The sequence below is a fragment of the Pezoporus occidentalis genome, unplaced genomic scaffold, assembly GCF_034315485.1.
Source record: "Pezoporus occidentalis ecotype Australia unplaced genomic scaffold, CSIRO_AGI_Poc_V1 ctg78, whole genome shotgun sequence".
Lineage (NCBI taxonomy): Eukaryota > Metazoa > Chordata > Aves > Psittaciformes > Psittacidae > Pezoporus > Pezoporus occidentalis.
The window spans coordinates 1,551,299-1,568,984 of record NW_026916137.1 but is presented as its reverse complement, the minus strand read 5'-3'; the positions used below and the strand labels follow the sequence as shown (position 1 = coordinate 1,568,984).

At 38.5% G+C, this 17,686-nt stretch overlaps 1 protein-coding gene across 4 annotated transcripts in view; it reads right to left on the bottom strand.

Annotated features, from left to right (window-relative positions):
* Positions 1-17,686, bottom strand: part of LARGE1 (LARGE xylosyl- and glucuronyltransferase 1) — a 277,081-nt gene that overhangs the window by 131,338 nt on the left and 128,057 nt on the right. For all 4 annotated transcript variants that reach the window (XM_062602676.1, XM_062602675.1, XM_062602678.1 and 1 more), the window contains 2 exons: positions 12,438-12,739; positions 6,214-6,296 (listed from right to left, as the gene is read on the bottom strand). In XM_062602676.1, coding sequence (XP_062458660.1) covers positions 6,214-6,296; positions 12,438-12,739 — 385 coding nt within the window. The remainder of the gene's footprint in view (positions 1-6,213; positions 6,297-12,437; positions 12,740-17,686) is intronic.

Here is a 17,686-nt window from a genome sequence, read left to right as displayed (position 1 = left end):
GCTCTAATGTCTTAATGCATAAGAACTCCTTTTCAAAGTATCAGTATTTCCCATCAGTGGAAAGTCAAGGTTTTAACCACTTGATTTAGAAAGCTGCAAATCTTCACGTATTAAATTATTTCCACTTATCTTAAAATCAGAATGATATCTGACAAAGTAAACCATACGTAAAGAGCACCCATTTATTGTCTTAAATTGCTTTCCTCAAAAGTGAATGAAATGATATTCTGCCCAAGATTTTTAAGCATGGATGCTAAAGTATAGGCTCTTAGGCCTAAATATAGAAGCTGAAATGAATGCTCTCATTTTTAGAATTGCTGAGATTCTATGAAGTTAGTAAACTGTAAAGAAACCAGTAATTTTAAAAGTCAGATTATGAATTTAGGAGCCCATTCCAAGGTACCCATTTCAATTTTTTTTTTTTTAAATCATCATGTCTTATCTTTGTATTTCAAAACTTCTCATCCTTCATCAGAGTTTTGACCCGCTTGCTCAAGCATTTGTGGTCCATTCTTTTTGAATAGCCACTGCCACAGACTTAAATGCAAAAATCTACAATTGAAAAAGGGAGTACTGAACCAAGGCTCACTCTTCTCTTTCAGATTATTCTATAGCTCAAATGTAAGCAATTTAAAAAGCAGCTGCTTGGTTGCACAGTTCTATCTCCACAACAGAGGAATTTTATTTTCTAAGCATATAAAAAGGTCAGTAGCCCAGGGGGTTTATTTCCAAAACCTATACTTTATTAAGGGAAGCACAACAAGGTAATACCTTTTATATCTGTAACAAATGGTTACAAGGGCTTCAAACAGAAATTATAAAAGGTAGCTTGGGAAGTATTTTTTTTTTCCTAATGCCCATATGACAATCCCTTTTTCATATAGGGAGAATTTTAATGTTAAAATCATTAAGATTTTTCATACCTCTTCACATCCAGTATTGATTAAAATGCTCCCCAAACTATTGGACAGATCTTAAAGATTCACTAGCTGCCTCGTTCATGGATCTTTTTGCTTTTTGTTAACTTATAGAAGCACTTTGGGAAATAATAAGAGATTTCATGGGCAGATTTTATTTTTTTTTAAACATTGCTTTCTCCGTGATGCCTCCACTGTTATGACAACTAGAAAATACAAAAAGTGTGTATTATTGATGAATCTATATGGATCAGAGAAACAAGTACACGCTTTATACGTTTTGCCAGAACAATCTCCCACAAAACAGACTGAATATTAGAAAAGTTGGAAATCATGACAGAGGTTTTAAATTCTCAAATTAATTCCATTAAGGCAAAGTGGTCTCCATGGAATACAGCCATTAGATTACATAAGCTTTAATTACCAGCCAGTGTTGACTTGTGACTCTTACTTGGAAATTACATGTCATACTTTTTATCTAATTCAGATTTTCATTTGGTTTGCCTTATTCTACTTGTTCCAAGAAAAAAACCCCACATTTATTGTACATACGGCAATGTATAACATAGTTTCATACCCTAATCTTATAAAAGCTTAGACTTATGCTGAACTTTAAATTCATAAGCAACCTACTTGAAGCCAAGAGGCTACTTTGTATTAAGAAGCATTTGTCTGGTTGTCTGGTTTTGTTTACACTAAGAAAACCACCACCATTACTATGCCCCTATTCCTATATGATAGATGAAGCATGCAGCTGAAGAAGTACTCATAATGTTTTCTCCAAAGAAGAGTGAGTAACACAGGAAAAAAGAAAAAAAAAACAAGCCAGTATTTGCTGGCACAAAAGAGAAGGTAATTTTTCACAGATTCTCAGGCTGACCTAACTGCCAGCAACTTGTTATAATTGTGTAATTTTGGCCTTTGTTCCCAAATGAAACATGGCGTTTAGCATGTCTTTGGAAAAGATAAAGAGTACACTAAAAACCATTTTAGCTCTTACTTAAGACTTACCTAAGCAGAGACAGAAATGATCTTTGCGATATGAAACTGTAACTCATGGGCTGCTTCTATGGCACTCTAAGCTTTACAATTTTCAGAAACGAAGTGAAACATTGAAAATTACAAATGTAGTTTGGACTGGTAGTTGCCAAAGTTTCAAGGAGAGTTATTACCCACAGCTTTGACAAAGAAACGCAGATGCTTTGCATACTACTATATGCAGTTTCCAAAAGCAGTTACATTTCATTTTGCCGATTTGACCCACTATTTTTAGTGTTTAGTCTTTTGCTTTGGAAAAACTGAAGTTAAGTTGCACTGAGGACACAGCAATATGAGCTTGGCTGTGTTAAATTGACTAATACGTATTTTTTGTTTTTAACCCTGCAACAGATTTATAAAATCTGTTATAATTAGGAACTAGATGACCAAGAAAGAAAGCAGGAAAGTTGCAGACTAGGACTAAGAACTTATTCTACAAGCCTCCCTCTGTGCAGCACTGCCAATGCATATTTATCAGACTCTGCAAACCCTGCACTATCCCAGATCTGCTGAGTCTCCTCCTGAGAACAGACTGTCAGTTATGTCAAACTGGGTGTTAAAAGCTGCTGGGATTTTGCGGCTTGAGCATACGTTTTCTAAAGACAAAACTGAAATCAAGCTCCTTTTCCATTGGGAATGAAACACATTCCTGAACCACGATGTTCTTATAAGGAATCGACCACACCACTCCTTTTCCACTCTTCTTCCCACTCCCTAGAATCTAAAGACAGATATATATTCTCAAACAGTTCCAACATGTAGCTTGCCTAAGTCTTACGATATATATGGTACGACTAGAATCAGAAACTTGCTTTTTTAAACCGGGGGAGAATTGCACTGTTCAATATGCAAGATTTGCTGTACATTCATGCAAGAGAGAAGAGACAGCACACTCCATCTATAGAAACTCCTGCAGTTTTTATTCTTAATGACCCAGCACCCCTGCTGTTTTGTGTCCCTCTAGTTCAAAGTTGGGGGTATGACAAACATGTTAATGCATGAAGGGAAGAAGATCAGACTGACATGACCTTCGTTTCTCAGAATCTTCCTATTAGAGAAGTAGGTATTCCCTACAGAAGTAGGGAATTTAGGTACCTCTTTTTGCATCAAAATGCACAGCTGAAACACACTTTAATTAGTAAACTAGATGGAAATACTAATAAATGTTCATGACATCTCCATGAATTCCAGACAGTTTCACTGAAATCAGTGCTCTTACAACAAACACCAAGTGGAGCGTAGCGGGAACAAGTTAGGCTATTAAGAGTGGTTACTTTGAAGGGCCAGTCGCTTAACCAGTAGACCATATTCAGGGTGTTGCAGGGTAGGATTGAGATGTAATGCTACAGCTGCCCAAGGAGACCCCACACTGTGCCTGGCTACATACCAACAACCACGATTTCTACACAAGCATCTCTCAATTATACAATGCACTCTTGTTTCAGGCAAATTCTTTACTGTCGGTCATCAGGTTTGGCTGAACACTGATCATCAGAAACTTAAAAAAAGGAAAAAAAAAACCCTCTCTTTGACAATATGTTTGGAGGCACATTTGTTGTGTTCCTGCAAAACTGTATTTGAGATTGAATTAGAGATTATGATAGAACAAGCAAATTTCTTCTCAAAGGAAGCATACAGTCCTTTCAAATTTCTTGGCTTATTGGATAATGACAGCTAGGATGCATTCCCTCGTGCACATAAAGTGGTTAGAAGAAGCATCTGCATGCCTGTTCTCACTGAAAACCCCCAAGTTAGATAGTGAACTTGCTACTGATGTCACAAAGCACGCACTATCTAAACCAACCACCTCCAACTCCCTTAACTCATTCCTCTTAATGCAGTGTCATGACCTGTCTTGTCCTTAATTCTTACAATTACATAGATCCTAGCAACTAAAAGAAGCTTTCTTTCCAATGATCATAATTTTTGAAGTGCACACTGGTCTACAAGATAACATTGTTTGCACGTGGCAACCAATGCAAGGAATCTTGGTTCTAAATAATTTTTTTATCTGAGGTTGTTGTTTGTTCATTGTTTATTCTCCAGATTTCTTCACCACTGCCACTCCAAAGATAAAGATCCACGAAAGGAGCATTTGTGAAGCATGGCCCTCTGCACGTGTAGCCAAAGCATCAACAGATGCTTAAGAAGACTGTGTTTTATAGATGGTAACGAAGAAAGGGCTGTAAGAAGCTCTGTCTCTTTGAGAACATATTCCCTTTATAGTGAACAATTTAATGACTAGTTACACAAGGTAGTTCTAGGCAGGAATGGACTTAGATTTGTCTCTATGTATGTTTTGAATAAACAAGTGAGATAGGTTATCTTGCATGTAACTAACTGTACTAAAGTTTCATTAGCTATACTGGACTTTATCACCTCTGTTGAGCTAGACAAATCCTTTGAGATGAGCAGTACTGCTAGTCAGATAGCAAATATGTTCTTGACGAGGGCAGAATCCACCAGACTTAGATATGAGAATGTTGATTCCCTTTGTTTTGGCTTCACATTTTTAATTAAATATATTTGCAAACTACATAATTCTGTCATTATATGACAGAATTGTTTATACGTTTCCTAATTGCTCACGAGTGGCTTATATAAAACAGGGACCTTTCCTTTAAGTAACAGAGGGAGAGATTGTTTAAAGCTGTGAGCTGTGAGATTCCTACTATTTACAGAACAGATTAGAGTCTTCTCAAAATGGATGCAAGCACTAGGAGACAAAAACCTTGTAGAGCTAACCACTCATGGTGGTGAGGATAAATCCTGTCACCATAAAAATGCGTATTTGCTAGAAATCCCTTAGAAACAACAATCAAAATAGATAGTACCCCCCCTCCTCCTTGCAATATAAAGTCAGCTTACACTGAATAATTCAGAAGTCTAATTGGAAATAGATACAGTTTTAAAATTTAACAAGATTTTAGGATTCAGAAAAATTCTGCACAGAGCATGATACAGTGTTTTACTGTTTTGCTTTTGTTATGTTTATTTCAGCATTGTTTTTCTTTTCCTAGCCCTCATCTAACATGAACATGCTGCTTCTGGAAAGACTGCAAAGTCTATGTGTTGACAGTGAAATCTGTTCTCATATATTGAAGACTTTCCCCTCTTCACCTGCATCCTAGCCAACCTCTTACACAATATTTACCGAGTCTTTTTCCACATTGTACACAGCAAGCATTTACACTCTTTTATGAAGCTTACCAAAAATGGGTAAAAGTTAAAATGGTGTACTAAAACAATTGTAAGGGATTGATGACTAAGACTGTTCCAGCAGAGGACTGGAGGCAAATATAAGGAGCAATGTGGGGGACTGGAAAGCTCTACTTCAGCTAGCTATAAGAAGATCTTAGCACATGACACAAACAAGAGTCAATCTCCCTGGTACAAAATTATAATTCAGAACAGAACAGTATGTTGAACCTATCACCTCAGTATACCTCTTTATGCTCTGTGCATGTTTTATTAGTCTATTTGTCCTGTTTGAGTCAAACAGTCCGACCGCTCACCTATTTTAATCCAGTTTCTGAAACACTGTTGGAAAACATCTCTGAGAGACACTACTAAACTGGACAAGGGAATTACACATATGCCCAAACGCATTTCTCCTTTTCTGGAGCTGCTGTTTACTAAGAGAACTGGTCATTTTGACTTCATTGTATATTTATGCGTCCCAATTTTGGGCTCTAACCATGCTCCATGGGTTAGAATCAGGTTGCAAAGCCGCCTGAGGGGCTGTATGTAGCCCTTCCAAAGGCAGACAGGCAATAAATAATAAAATAATACTGATTGTAGTAACAGGTTTACATAAAAAAATAAATGTCTAAATGGGAAGCTGGAATAGTCAAGTAACCAGTGTCTATTTATGTTTATGGATTTTATATTACGATCTCCACCTGTGCCATAAACTAATACCAGAGATAGACTAAATGAACACAATGCTGCTATTAGAATTATTATTTTATAAGAGTCAGGAGTAAGCAGATGATTTACATTACAGAGATAGTGTCCCTAGTCCCACAATACAACAAAGGTAGCGGGTAGATCTCTGATCCCCCTAATTACCTGTAGAAATCTTTACACAGGTGAATCTATTTGTGGTTGGCATAAATTCCATCCTTTTTTCCTTCCATTGAAAAAGGAACCAGGGAAGTGAATATGACTGTCTTTTGAAGTAAGAGAATAAATGCAAAAGGAGCTTACTTAGCTACAACCAGATATACAATATACAAGAAAAGAAAGCTACCTTTACCTGTGAAATAAGACAGACTTGACAAGCGTGACAACATCCCGACTGGCATTGTACCCTGCACAAACAATGGCAACGTGGATAGTCTGTGGGAGAAAAGGAACAGAAAGAATAAAAATTAAGGCCTGCTCCTGTGTTCTATCATTCCTTAAGGACAGCACATACATGACAGTGCTATTATTTAGTGCGGCGATTGTTAAGGATTTGAGTGGGTGTTTTGCAGCTGTTTGCAGCCCACTTGAGGCAGTTTGTTAAAAACATCCTAATTGAGTTATAACACCATCATCATTCCAAAGTCATTACTATCCCTAAATTGCATCAGATGTCTGAACAGAATTGCATTTATTAGCTAAGAGCGCATGAGCATATGTGTGCGCGTATGTACATACTCCCCCCCATTTAGCAGCACACAAAATTCTGATTATGCAAACATGCAGACACTTCAGCCTTCTGAAGTTTAAAATTACATCTGACAATTAGAAGCAGATCTGCTCTTAGAAATTTTGCATTATTTCCATCTTAAGAAGAGCTACAAAGAAGAAGGTGAGCAAGCTCTGATGGATGATCATGAAAGAGACAATTGGTTTGCCAGTGGCAGGCTGCATTGCAGTGACAAGATCAGACACGAGCTGTGAACGTGGGTGGTCACTTCCCTGCCTGTGACTACCATTATGGGCTGTAGTGGGCAATGATAATGTGAAGTTAAATACACCCCCCACCCCCCCCCCCCAAATTCTCCCCACTCCAGCACCTTGGTAAATTATCACTTATTCTGTGCCTTCTTACCTCCCTTTTGGTACGAGGCAGAGGTTTACTCATCTCTTCAAGAGGAAAGGGAAAAGTGAAAAGGCGCTACTAGTCATTATTATTAAAGCAGTAACTAATAATTTGAAAAATGCTGCTAAGTTACTCTTCTCTAGTGTTAAAATTAGCCACTGCTATTCCCTGAGGACAAAAGAAAATGAATCTTAGCAAGTTTTGACTCCAGCTTCTGCATTTTTCTGTTTCTTTGAAATGAAGGAGAGTTTACCATGCTGGCAGCACAAAGCTGTGATTGGGGACACAGCTGTGAAACTGCAGGGAAGCCTCATTTGGCTTCCATTTGAAGCTTGGTTAGCTGGTTTCTCACACACACAGCTCTCATTTTCCACAGAAAGCCCACTACGCAGAGAACAAATGAGGAATTCTGTCTCCTCACATAGATTCCCAAAGTCTGGCTTGTTACAGAAGCAGATTTAAACAGGAGGTGGAATGAGTTAGGCACGTCTAAAGAGTCCATACCCCAACCATTAACACTGCCTGGTACAGGGCACAATTTGAATCATGTCAAGTGGCTGCGCCATTGTGCAACCTCCCCATGAACATTGCAGCTGCCTCCAGCCATAGTGTGCCTCACAAGCTGAGGCACACTGAAAATGTGAGGTTTTAAGAGGACTTGAATTAATAAGGCAACTGCCCGTCCAGAGAGGTGTGAGAAAGAAAAGCTATTGCAGTACACTTTGGCAACAGCTCTGTGAGGTATTCAGCACTTCAAATTTGTGTTAAAGCCAACTGGAGTTGAGCACGCCTCAGCACTTGGCAAAAAGATTGTGTTTCTCTCTTGTGATAAAAGTATGGGAGAACAGACACTGCTTATTAACGCCTTTTATTGCAGCAGTGTTTTGTACCATACGTACGGGCATAGGTGCACTGGTTCCTGACCCTGCACACACTGCCTCCTCTCTGTTTGCCACCTCGTCTTTCTCAGGCTTTTGGAAGATCTAAGATCCTTCCCTTCAACGCCAATTAAACCCAAATTAACTGAGAATAGTCTCATCCCTGCTTTAAACACTTCACCTAAAGACACTGGACCAGACACAAACATTTTATGGGTTTTGACAGAATGGCACTGTTAACATCTTACACTACCTCTACTTGCCAGAAAAGCTCTCTTTGCAAACTCTCTCTCCATCTTCAAACTCTCCTCAAAATCAGAGTTTATTCAGTCAACAACTTACCCACATCTGTTCTCCTTTTCCTAAATCAGTCTGTTTCAAAATTAAAAGCATGCTTTCCTCACTGTCTTCTAGCAGGTGGTGCTGTTTTGCATGCTGTTCCAGCCACAGCACAGAGAGGAGACAGCACTTGAGGCTCTTCTTTATGCCCTTTTGCAGTTCAAAGACACAGGCATCCATACACCTTCTACTCAGCCTCTCTGCGGTGTTTGATACTACGCATCACTTGTACTCTTGCCTGCAATCAGCCACAAGTAAAAGCAATAATCCTCAGAGAATAAAAACCTAGTCCTTTTTTTCCCCCAAGTTTTAGCCTGCAGCATGCTGCAAGACTCTGTCTGTTCCTCTCCTTTTCTTGATTCACTTTCCTCTCCCTCACTTTTTAACTGTCAAACAGGGAAGTTAACATGAGGTCATCAACCTGAACTGTCTGCACACGTTTGCATCCTAATGAAAGGAACTTTTGTTTCCAGTTTTCTCCATGCTTGTTCCAAATACGTGTTTGGAGAGAGAGCAGATTGGTTATAGGCAAATCCTAGCAAGACAGGGCAACAGTGGCTGGAAGAAGGAAGCACTTCAAAGAACTTACATTCTCCTGAGTATCCTACTGTAAGCTTTAGGTCCCGGATTATAAAATGGTCAGCAACATCACAGCTCTCTCAAAATCCTCATTTTCCATCTGGAGATGGCTAGAAGACTGTCCCTCCATCCCACCAGAACTGTGCACTGTGATTCACACAAGTTCCAGACTTGATGACTGCAACACCTAGGAGCGAAGATACCTTCCACAACATGGAAGCAGCCTGTCTTGTTGGTTCAACATGACCCTCCAAACTTCTCACACCAAGGTTCTGCACGCTGCACTTGCTCCTCACTGTCTACAGCCCATGATAGTTCCAGTTGTCTAACTCTAGCCTAGACATTCAAAAGTCACTGCAGGACTAAACTGAGCTCCTTGAAAGAGTCTAGCCTCCTACAATGCTCTTTTTCAACTGAATGATAGATATGTTCATCACTAATAGATGTTGCGAGAAGTCTGGACACAGGCCATTCACTGGAGCTGCCTCTAGACAATGGAACTCATTGCAACAACAGATTAAATGATGATACTTTTTGCTTTCCAGACTCAACGAATTCTCCCTCTGTTTATACATACAGATATGAATAGATAATCAAAACACTGTGGAAGTTAATCATGCTGTTCTTCCTACAGGTTGGGGATCAGGAACACAAACAGAACTATTTTTGGCTTTAAATAATTTAGGGAGCAGTCAGGCAAAGGCACTGCAAGGCACTTAAGGAAGTTAAACTTCTTCAGGAAAGGGAGTTTAAATAAATAGCACCAAGGTGCGTGCTAACATAGTTTAGGAACCATTTATTTAGCCACTAGAGACCAGTGTAGAAAAACTGTTTCTGAGAGCAGTATTTAATATAAGTCTGTTCTGGGGTAATATTAATGGAAAGAAAATACCCAAGATCCCATAGTGATGAGGAGTATAAGGTGCCTAGATAAACAGATGTTATTTTTTTTCCTCCTCAGGCTACTTTTTAGAATGGTGAAATAATGAGCTTAACAAACTGCAATTAGTTCTTATAGCTGAAAATAATCTTTGGTAAAGCATTTCATACTCTAATAATTTTCCAGTAGCACTAGCCAGGGCTTCCATTGCAGTTACTTAATCCTTTATAAATAATCATTAAATGTGATTAAGAGATATTAAAAGCATGTTACAAAAATGTAAATATGCTACAAATGGTTCCCAGAGGCAGGTAACATCTGCTTTTCCTGTGTTACAGTGTTGGAGTTGGTGGGGCCCTGGTCTTTGTGGTACTGGAGTACTACACACTTAAAACTATTCAGCAAAGCAGTTAAGATTAGTGACAATACAAATATGCCTGTAAAAAATGCTTCAGATGTTAAGTATTCTGTTCATCTACTAAATGCTATGCTGCTAATGAACCATTTTCTAATATATAATCTCTTTTTAAAATATTTATAAATGCACACTTAATTCAAACTAGATGTCCAGTTTATGGAGGCATAAGCTGGAAAGATACTGGGCTAACATCATAGGAGAGTCAAATGATTCTGTCAGCTTCCATCAGCGTTATGGTCTCCTGAAGCCTGTTATTCGTGCTTACATTTGTGTAAGGACTCCCTCACTTATACTTCAAGCTTGTGTTAAAATTGTCTCCTGCTGGGAAAGCATAACCAGGATCTGCTCCCTCCAGTGAGAAGGCCCTGTTTGGAACTGATTTTTTGTCTTGCAATATAATGCTGGTCCATTTTATAACATCAGAACAGCTCTCCTGTGATGCAATAGAGTAGGAAGCAGTGGTTGGAATGCAACAAACCCACTACTATTTGATATAGATCAAAATTATCCCACAGATTATGCTTTATCAGAGATTTAACGTCCATTCATTGTAAATGCATTTGCAAATGCTTTAATCAACACTAAAGACCATCCCAAATTAATTCTGAAATTACCTTCAGTGATTCTCAAAGAACTGATTCAATGAAACACCATACTTCTAGCTCTCTTCTTCTCCCCCACATCCCCAGTCTTTTTCTCAGGTACCTTGTCTTTTTCTTCCCAAGTTGTTGACCCTTGCTGTGACATATTCCAGAGTCAGAAGCTAAAAAAAAATCTAGTTCACACCTTTGAAGCACTGAAACACAGGGTGAATGTAGTCCAGATACCATTCACATAAACGCGGAACCAGAATCTACAGTAGTAGGATAAAAGATGAGACCCCAGCAAATCTGATAATAAGGAAGTTTAATTTTAACTTCCATTGCTGTTACTGAATTACTGAGTGAATTCCTTAAGAAAAAGCTATTTTGTTATGAAAATAGTGTGTGGTGAGATAGGGGCATAGCAAATAAAGTGAGGTTTCATGTTTTATATAACCATTGCCTTCAGCACAATCCTAAACCCTACAGTGCAAGCAATTTTATTGGAAAAACACATTATAAACTGAAAGGCCACTTAAACTATTCCCCTTTTAAGCTGCTATTTTTGTGTCCCAGATTGGTAGGTACACTGAAAAAACAAAAACTGAAATTCAGTTCATTGCTGCTTGGCATGAAAATAAGTGAAAAGTGAAGTTTTTTTATTGATGGTCTGAACTTTCCTCATTAAAATAAATGCCAAAATGCTCACAGGGCAGAAAATCAGACCCTCATTATTAGGAAGAGGGAAAATGAAAAACCTCCTTTTCCCTGTCCTTAAAATAACGTTGGTTCTTTTCTTCCACACTGCTGGACAAAGATGTCTAAGTGGAAAGCAATAATTCATTCTTAGACAATACTGGATATTTGCCCATTAAATAGACTTTACTTAAAGAGATAATTAGGACATCTTTTTCTCTCCCACTTACTTTCTTTTAGCTTTTATCTTCCCAGTGTCAGAAAGCAAGATAAAAGGTGATACAGTATTACCCTTTTTGTAGAAATAAATGGAGGAAGTTATTTTTGATGTCTTCACCAGCTGGGATTGGCACAAGGCCTTTAAGCAAGGCTTCCTGCTTTCGATCTATCCATATTCGGAACTGTCATCATTCACATAACTGACAACTACATAGCTGGATGACATCCACAAAACTACTGGCATAAAATGGGTAAAACCAAACCAGAGAAAAATCCCAAACCTTCTCAGAAACTGACTTCCTCTTCTCTGCAGCTAACCACACCTCTTCCGCATAGCTCACACAAAGCAGGTCATTCCACAGTAGCATCCAGAAATACTACTGTAAGTGACTCAAAATCACAGGCTGGCTCCATAAGCCACAATTTAATTAATGGTAAACCCTGAACTCTTCTAGCACAGATACACAAACAAAGGAATAAGGTTTTTGAAAGCACTGTGGCGCTTTCATTTAGAAATGCACGGGGTCAGTTTGCCACGGGTTTTATCAGCACAGCTGTATTGAAGTCAGCTTGGAACAAGGCTTTGATTTTCACATCAGGTTTGGGAACACAAGAATGAAAAAGACAAAACACTCTGATCAACTAGTAACTCAAAAGTTATTCAGATGATTAAATGTTTTAAAGTTGGGTTTTTTTTAAAGAATAATTAAAAATTATCTAAAAAGTTGCACTCAGCAGTCCCCAAAGAGTCTGGTTTCTGAGCAGAAGGTTTTAGAGGGAAGGAGATAGGGATCTGCAATGTCCTTGAAGGATCAAATCTAAGAAGCTTTGTTTCTGGCAGGTTCCTTTTGTTTACTTACCTCACATTTTTCCACTGCTGGTTGCTGCCCACATTCAGAGCTGTTCCCTGCCACAATGCCAGCCCGCAGGCTCTCGCTGTCGCCTGTCCCCTCTTCCATGGAGTAGGTTTTGGAGTGATTGCCGCGGTGGTGTGAGGGGCTGCGACTCTGTGCCAGGCTGAGCTGCTTGCGAAGCACGCGGTTCTCCTCCTCCACCTCCCGCATGCGGACTTCCAAGCTCTCGCGCTCCCGCTGGCTTGACGCCGTGTACCGAGGACTGTGGGGCTGGGATTCAAGTGGAGACAGTGACACTGGCTTCCCATCTGCAAGAGGAGGAAACGGAGCACTTCTGTCAGAATATAGTTGGAGCTGCGTTTCCCTTTAATGCCAGCATTGTGAGGCAGGGATGTGTTTCAAATCCAGCCACGTTTTGTATAGAATTGACACTTCAAGGCAGTGCTTAAGACCACGGTAAACTTGGACAAATGTTAAAGTTCTATGAGCTCCAAGTCGTGTTATTTTTAAAACCACGCTAAAAGATAAGCATGTGTTTCTTTTGTTCTGGACAGGGCTGCCTGCCAGTCTCTGGTCTGGGAAGACAGTCAAGACTAGAAGAATTTAATATGAAAGCAATTACTATACAGCTACATATATTTTAGAAATGTATGCAAGACAAAATAATTTTCCTATTCCCCATTTCTTTCACAGTCAAGCTACAGCATTTTGGTTACCAATTTTGTGCCAAACAGTGGCCCCAGCTGATTCACATGTGAGGAGCAGATGGTTTTTATTCAGCAGCACAGTATTATGTGCTTGCTGAGAAATGAGAGGCTCCGAAGGACAGAAACATTCAATATACATGTAGGTCAAATTCTGGAAAGTATTTTGGCTGAAAAAGACAACAAGGGAATTTAACAAAAAATCACAATGGTTCAATCCAGCGCATTTAACTAAAAAGTTACATTCCAGAAACAGGAAACACTTTGTTTTCACATTTTCAAAAGTTATCTTCATTTTGCAAAACAGCATTAAATACTGAGCGAGAAATAAAGTATAAAAAAGAAAAAGATAAATTAACTTAAACCCAAATTCCATAACCAAAGACAACAATTGCAGCACAGTCTGCCATCACCTCACAGTACATTATTGCTGCCAAACCATAAGGGAGTAAATAGGAATGCAACTGATGTGTTCTCAAAGGAGACATATTTTCATATAACTTTACACAGACCAGAAATGCTGGATGGGTGGTAACAAACCCTCAAACTAAACTACTGGTTTAAAATGTTCAACTGAAATGAAATTGAAACAAAGCAAAATATGGGAAGAGTTATCTACAGTGTCATAATCAATAAGACATTTCTTTAAAGTGAAGATAGGTGAGTATCATATACTAAGGCATTTCTCTGAAATAACTTTCTACATGCTTACATTAAAAGAAAAAGTTTGCTATTTAATATTTTTTTTCCATGCAGAGAGTTCCTTTGGCTTTATCAAATAAACACCAGCCTGAGTGGTCCAGAAAATGGAAATCACAGTTATTGTTTAGCAGTTCTCCTTATCAAAAAAAAGTACTTCTTTTCTCAACTTCTGACTCAAAACTATCTCCCTGCTATAATGAACTGCTCATTGCTTGCTCTCTTCCATTGTTTCACATTTACATGAATGCTGAGCACTCCTCCAAACTGAGCTCATGAAAAAAACAGCTATAGAAATCAAAACCACAATGTTAATTCCCATCGTTGAGGTATACCAGCATACATACTTCCTGTTATCTATATAAATAGCTATCCTGTTTTAATGCACCATTTGGATAGACTATCTTGCATTTGTTTGCAGACTTTTTTCCAGAAAATAAAAATCTAATTTATTTATTTTTAGTATTAGCAAAGCTTATAGATAAATCTGAGCTTCAAAAATGTCTCAAGTCGGATTCTGAAGTTTGGCCACTGGTATTTTGGAACATGAATGCTCAAGCAAATAGTTATTAAAAATTAAATGACAGATTTGAAGAGCATGAAAATCATGAGTGCAAAAATAGAGAAATGTCAACATTAAGGACAGAACTATGCTATAATTAGAAGTGAAATAAAATGCAGAATTATCTTTCTCCATCCAGCTCGGAAGCCATGGAACTGAAATTGTGTTATTTCTCAGCTGCTAGAAAGAATAAAACTCATTTGGATGTGATTATATTGCATTCCCATTCCTGGACAGCAAGAGTATATTGTGTAGATACTCTCAGATAGAAAGAAAACAAGCACCCCTACTTACCCATACACCAAACAATCTGCATTACCATCAGACATACAATTACAATGCAAATCTAGTCAAAGATTTCATTCCCTACTTGGTGAATATCCAGTATGACACAGATGTCATTTATCTCTTCTTATTCTTGTCACCCCATCTTTGAAAAAGGAGTAAGTAAGTGAGCTCATGTAAGGGACCACTAATACTTGACTGTGTGTGCTGCTTGGTATAAGAGTTAAACTGACTGCACTGCACTTGAATTTCATAGTTTCAAGTAACTGGCAGAGTGCTCTGAGCTGATATCTAGACACTTTTTAACCAATCTAAATCAAAATGAAGTAACATAACACATAACGAGGTCTGAATGACTTCAGGACAGAAGATCTCCCAGGATCACTTCAAGAAACATTGCTGTGCTCTGAAGCAAATAGTATAATTTTGAATGGTGCAATAAATAATAAAAAAGCTACAAATTTTTATTCTTCATTTGGGCTTAATTTTGGGCCTTGAAAGTCTTGGATTTATTTTTCTGTGTGTGGTTTTCAAGCCTTTTACTTCAGACTCTTTGTGCTAATACAACTGTACCAAAGAAATAAAAATGATCTGTGAAATTCCCTTGTCCACAAAACAAAACCCAAACCTGAATAATTATTTCATGGTTGACAGCAGTCAATGACTTATCACAGTCGGTCCAACAATTCAGAAAGCTTGATAATATGCAAGTTATGAATTCTATGGATTATTGAATGCTTCTGCAAATGTGGAGTCACCTCTGTTTAAGGCAAGAGACTTCACTAAACATTACTTAAGCAGAGCACCTTAAGACACTAGAAGAAATAAAGCCTACAGAAAGCAAACCAGCATAATTTAATTGAAAGGCCAGTGGAATTTTCTTACATACAAAACATAAAACATAAATATTAACATCAAGTTTCTTGCTTTGTAGTTACCAAACTTGGAGAGGTGATAGCCCTGTAAAGGACTCAGCGGCATTGGAAGCTTGCTGGGGAAGACCCACAGAGAAAAAAAGTTTAGCCAAAGGCTAACTGCAGAGGTGAATAAGGGAGAAAGAAGCAGAGTGTAGGAAAGAGAATTTCACCCAGATTCAGAGGAGAAGACAAGTACAGAAGCAGGGATACCAAGTTTCTCAGATGACCCTCATCTGAACTCAAATGCTTAAAATTTTGATAAGAACTAATGGAGACAGGCAAATTTATGTAGCATGTTGGGTACTATTTTTCCTTATTTTTTTTACATTTCTTTTGCTCTTATAAGTGCAAACTACTTGGTTTTGGCCTTTTTATAAGTTCTAGATATTTCTATGTGGTTTAGATATTATTCATCCCATCTAATAGCATGTAATGCCTTTATAATGAATTAACTGATGACAGTGAGCTCTAGGCTGCATCTGAGATAAGAGCAAGTTATGCTGCTCCGGATAGTATTTCAGTCTGTCTGACTACAGACACAGGAAAACACCACTCCCCCATTTCACATGTGTTCACATTTGAAAATTCACATTATCACTGCACGCTTTGAGGACTATCAGTATAACAATTTTAACCAAAAGCCAACATTCTGCAGAAAGAACTGGGATAGCAGGCAACTACCCTCACGAATTTCCCTCTGTTAAGGCCAAGAGCAAAATCATTTGAAGTTCATTCCAATTACTTTTTTCCCCATACAGATCATTGTAGAAAACTCCATGGACCCCAAGGGAAAATTAAAATAAGAAGACTGCGGTCAGGACTATGGAGACATTAAAGCTCTGTGTAAGCAAATAAACTATTCCTTTTCCTTTGGAGCTCTAGCTCAGCTTTAATCATCTAAAACCTTAGTACTCTATGCACTTCTGCTCAGTTGGATGCTCTGGTAGGTACTGGTTTTACAGGCAGCTATGAATGAAATCCTTTTTGTTAACAGTTTGGAACTTTAAGATATATACCTCCAAGAGTAGGTGCTAAGGCATCCCAAGGTGACTATTCCCACATTCACTAAAGTATTTTTTTTCTCTGACACCTTTTTCTGAATCACTGAAGTGTGATCTCAGCTGGAAGTAGAAAACCTTCCCCAAATAACCATCGTAATAGTGGAATATAGTCTAAGCAATTTACTACAGATCTGTGAACACAGAACTTCTTCATTCTAACGTGACATGAGGCAATTATAAGCTTATGTTTCCAAGTTTCAGTGGTAGAAAGTTGTGCCATTGAAAGACGTCACAGTGAGCACACTGAAGGCTGATGCCCACTAGACAGAAACAGTGCAAGAGATGGCAACCAAACATTTCATACTGCTCAAACATATTTCCTCAGCTCTAACAGAAAAGCTGCTCCCATCAGCTTATTTATATATAATAAGTATTATTTTATAATAATAAGTATTAAGCCCTTCTTGGGATTTGGCACGGATAGCATATGTGCTAAATTACATGTTCATTGTAAGGACTGTTTCCACACCAGATGCCCATCAACCATCAGCCTTAGACTTAGGCAACAGTAATTGCACTTAGGCCCTTCAGCTTGTCCTTTAAGTGCTAAATCTTTGTTTACTTCCACTGCTACTAATGGTAGTTACGCACATGCTAACATGTTTTATTCAACCCAAACCTGAACCATTAATTTCCACTGCAGGCCAGCCTTACTTCAAGCATCACATTATTCCCTACTGCAATATACATACACAGGCAGATACCTTGCCTACTGCAGTATACATACACAGGCAGATACCTTCCTACTGCCCTTGAACAAGACAGCCTCCTATATTCAGTGGATTTGGAAATTAAACGTATCACAGAGAAAAACCCTACACCCACAGAACATTATTATGTTTGCAAAGTGGCAAGGTCTTCATAGCTGGGAGCCTACAGGGGTTGCTTCGGTGAGAAGCTGTTACAAGCTTCCTCTGTGTCCAATAGAGCCAATGTCAGCCGGCTCCAAGATAGACCCACCGCTGGCCAAGGCCAAGCAGAACAAGCAAGGAATAGCTCTGCAGACCCCAAAGCTGGTCACGAAGAG